The sequence below is a fragment of the Arachis stenosperma genome, chromosome 6 (assembly GCF_014773155.1).
Source record: "Arachis stenosperma cultivar V10309 chromosome 6, arast.V10309.gnm1.PFL2, whole genome shotgun sequence".
NCBI lineage: Eukaryota > Viridiplantae > Streptophyta > Magnoliopsida > Fabales > Fabaceae > Arachis > Arachis stenosperma.
This window is the reverse complement of record NC_080382.1, coordinates 3,224,140-3,227,410: the sequence shown is the minus strand read 5'-3', so window position 1 is coordinate 3,227,410 and position 3,271 is coordinate 3,224,140. Positions and strand designations below refer to the sequence as shown.

The 3,271-nt window shown below is 40.5% G+C and overlaps 1 protein-coding gene across 1 annotated transcript; it reads right to left on the bottom strand.

Annotated features, from left to right (window-relative positions):
* Nucleotides 1–2,249, bottom strand: LOC130933496 (probable serine/threonine-protein kinase PBL25). Its single transcript, XM_057863131.1, has 5 exons — nucleotides 2,141–2,249; nucleotides 1,863–2,038; nucleotides 1,570–1,762; nucleotides 1,101–1,492; nucleotides 1–1,002 (listed from the first exon to the last, which is right to left on the bottom strand). The coding sequence occupies exons 1-5, from the start codon at nucleotides 2,247–2,249 to the stop codon at nucleotides 1–3; spliced, it is 1,872 nt and encodes a 623-aa protein (XP_057719114.1).
* Between the last annotated feature and the right edge of the window lie 1,022 nt (nucleotides 2,250–3,271).

Genomic DNA, 3,271 nt, shown 5'->3' with positions numbered 1-3,271 from the left:
TTATGTGAGAGTGCTTGCTGTTGGTGGCAATGGCGGGATAGCTGATGGTTCCTTGCTGCGTTCATACTCGAATGGGATGCTCTCACTACTCTCTTGGTTGTCGTGACCGTAAGATATATCCTCTCGTGATGATCTCTCACTAAGCATGGCTTCACCTTCATCCCTTGACTTTGACTCCTCTGGTCCCACCCCGGTTCTCCTCTTTGAAGAAGATGATGGTTTTTTCTTACTGCTCTTTTGGCTCAATTCTCTATCTTTGTTTCTGCTACTCTTCTGCTTTAATTCTCTGTTCTTCCGAGAAGCAGCTTTCTTACTGCTATTCTGGCCTAATTCTTTTTCCTTGCTGGAAGACTTCTTGCTAATCTTCTGGCTTAAATGTTTCCTACTGGCTTTGCGTGGGGATGGTCCTCTCCTTTCATCTTCGGAATTCGAAGTTACATCGCTGTGAGCCCTGGACGATGATCTGGTGCTGCTTTTGCGGCTTGACTTGGAGTAGAATTCCCTGGATTGTATACTATCTTGTGGGCTGTAGCTTCGTTTATCTTCATCCTCTTCATAGTAGTCTGATTCACCATCAGATCCATCATAATCGCTCTGGCTCTGGCTCTGGCTGTAGCTTCCACTATCACTTCCGCTGTCACTACCGCTGCCACTCACACTTGCGGATGCTTCACTCTTGGCCGACCGCGCAGCAGAAAGAGGGGCAGGGGCAGGGACAGGCTCAGGCTCAGGCTCGGGCTCAGGCTCAGGCTCCGGCTCGGTCTCAGGCTCAGGCTCAGGCTCAGGCTCAGGCTGAGGATTGGCCTCCGGAGGCGGAGTTGTTGAGAGAAAACTGAGGGCAGTCACCACATCACTCATGAGAGGACGCGCTGCTGATTCCTCCTGTAGGCACATGGCTGCTATTGCAACAACTTGATTCAGATCCTTCTCTGGAAACTTGCCTTTCAGAAGTGGATCTGCCATTTCTGGATACTTTTTCGGGTCTCTAAATATGGGTTGTGCCTGTTTAATCATATTACAAAAATAAAACCAAGGTATGCCAAGTTAATATATACAATCATAACCGTTTCTCAGCATAAAGATTGTTATGAGTTACTTACCCATGAAACTAAATTTTGCTCGTCGTTGGGTCTAGTGGTGTCAACTGCGCGGCGTCCAGTTATGAGCTCTAGCAAGACAACACCGAAACTATAGACATCTGACTTCAAGGTGAGTTGACCTGTTCTTACGTATTCAGGGGCACTATAACCATAGGTGCCCATAACTCTGGTAGGAACAATGTTCATCTTATCTTTACCAGCAAGTTTTGCAAGTCCGTAATCGGATAGCTTTGCATTGTTATCATTGTCCAGCAAGATGTTGGAGGATTTCAAGTCCCTGAATATGACAGGGGGATTTGCCATGTCGTGCAAGTACCATAGTCCTTTTGCCGCATCAGATGCTATCTTCATTCTCACGTACCAATCTAATGGAGGTTGCTCCGGTCCCCGCTCTGCTCCGCAATAATAAATTAGCACAACAAGCAAGAATGTAGAGAGAAAGAAAAGATAAGCAAGAATGATCGGCTACCGAGAAGGCGCTTTTCTAGAGAGCCAGCAGGCATGAATTCATACACCAAAAGACGTTGATCACCATCGGCACAATAACCAGTGAGTTTGACGAGATTCTCATGGCTCATGAGGCTTAGAGTCAAAACCTCAACCAGAAATTCCTTGCTTCCTCCTTGCATTCCATTTCGGTCCAGTTGCTTCACTGCTACCACCTGTACACACAGAAATTATTAACAAACAAAACATAAAATGATAAAATTGAAAGGAGAAACTAATGATATTGTTGTGTTAATAAATTAATTTATATATGACCTGGCCGGTTGCAGGGATTGTGCCCTTGTAGACTCTGCCAAAGCCACCTTCACCCATCAACATTTCTTGCCGGAAATTCTTTGTTGCGGTTGCTAGCTCACGGAATGTGAAATTGTGTGCTTTAATATTCGATGTGTCTACTTGGTTTATGTCTTCTGCCTTTGGTTTCTTTATATCTGCATGCATGCATGCACGCACTTAATTACTTTCCTCATCAAAATACACACATACAACGACCTCTTAATATCTTGCTAATTAATTATCAATTAGTTTAATACCTGGTGGTCTTGCTACAACTTGTTCCTGTTCCTGTGGAGGAGGAGAAAAATCCTTGCTGCTACTGCTTTTCTTGCTTTTTTGAGAAGTGAAGCACGGAAAGCAATTCATTATATTCTTCTAAGTTCTAAGGATCTCTATATAATAATTAAACAAATATACACCTGGGTATATGTATGAACAATATATGTTCTTCCCTTCTAAGCAATGTTCTTTTTAAATTGAAACAAGAAAAACTATTGTGATCAATTCAGAAGAAAAAAAAAGGAAAAATTCTGTCTAAACTCCTTGCTTAAATTTAAGTTACTAAGGAATGATGAATACAAATGGATGGAGGTTCCCCCAAATGAGGTTGAAGGACCCCACGAGGAGAGGAGCAGAGGCTATAATAACAAATTAACACTAAACGATTTAATTAAGAGAAAATTAAAAGGTGAAAGAAACTAAGAGGAAGAAGAAGCCATTATGCATGCATAATGGTGAATGTGGTATGATGTTGTTCCCTTAGAACTCTCGGAGATGAGAAAAAGGAGGGGCATAAAGATTTGAGTGGTCATGGATTAGGAGGTGCATGTCCTTTTAAGTTAATTCCGACAAAGGTGGAATTCATAGTTTCAGTTTTTAGTTTGGTATCAGTTTCATGAAAATTTGGACTATGGTTTTATCTTTTATGGATTTATTGTCTTTTCCAGGGCATAAATGTTTCACATCCAGCCTTTGCTAGTTTTTATGGTTTTTATTTTTTACTTCAGTCCATTTATTTCCATAAATGATGCAGATATGGTTTGTTATCCTTGTTAAACTTTAATTTTTGGGCAAGCCCGTTATAACTTACGATATCTGCTAATAATATTAAGTTTAAAAAATTTACCAAAAAAAAAATATTAAGTTTAAAATTAGTACTTTGAGTTGGCGTTCACTTCCCCAAACCCAAAGGGTGTTGGTAACTGCAACTACTTCAACAAAATCTAATTAATTAACCATGTAATTTTTCTAACCAAATCAATCAAGTCGTTTTTGTTTCATACACTAACTATTTTTTAACGTAAAACTTCTTCCTCACGTAAAATTTCTCTTTCTCAATGTAAAGCTTTTTTTCATTTTTCTTCTTAGAAATTCTCGTCGTTCTTCTT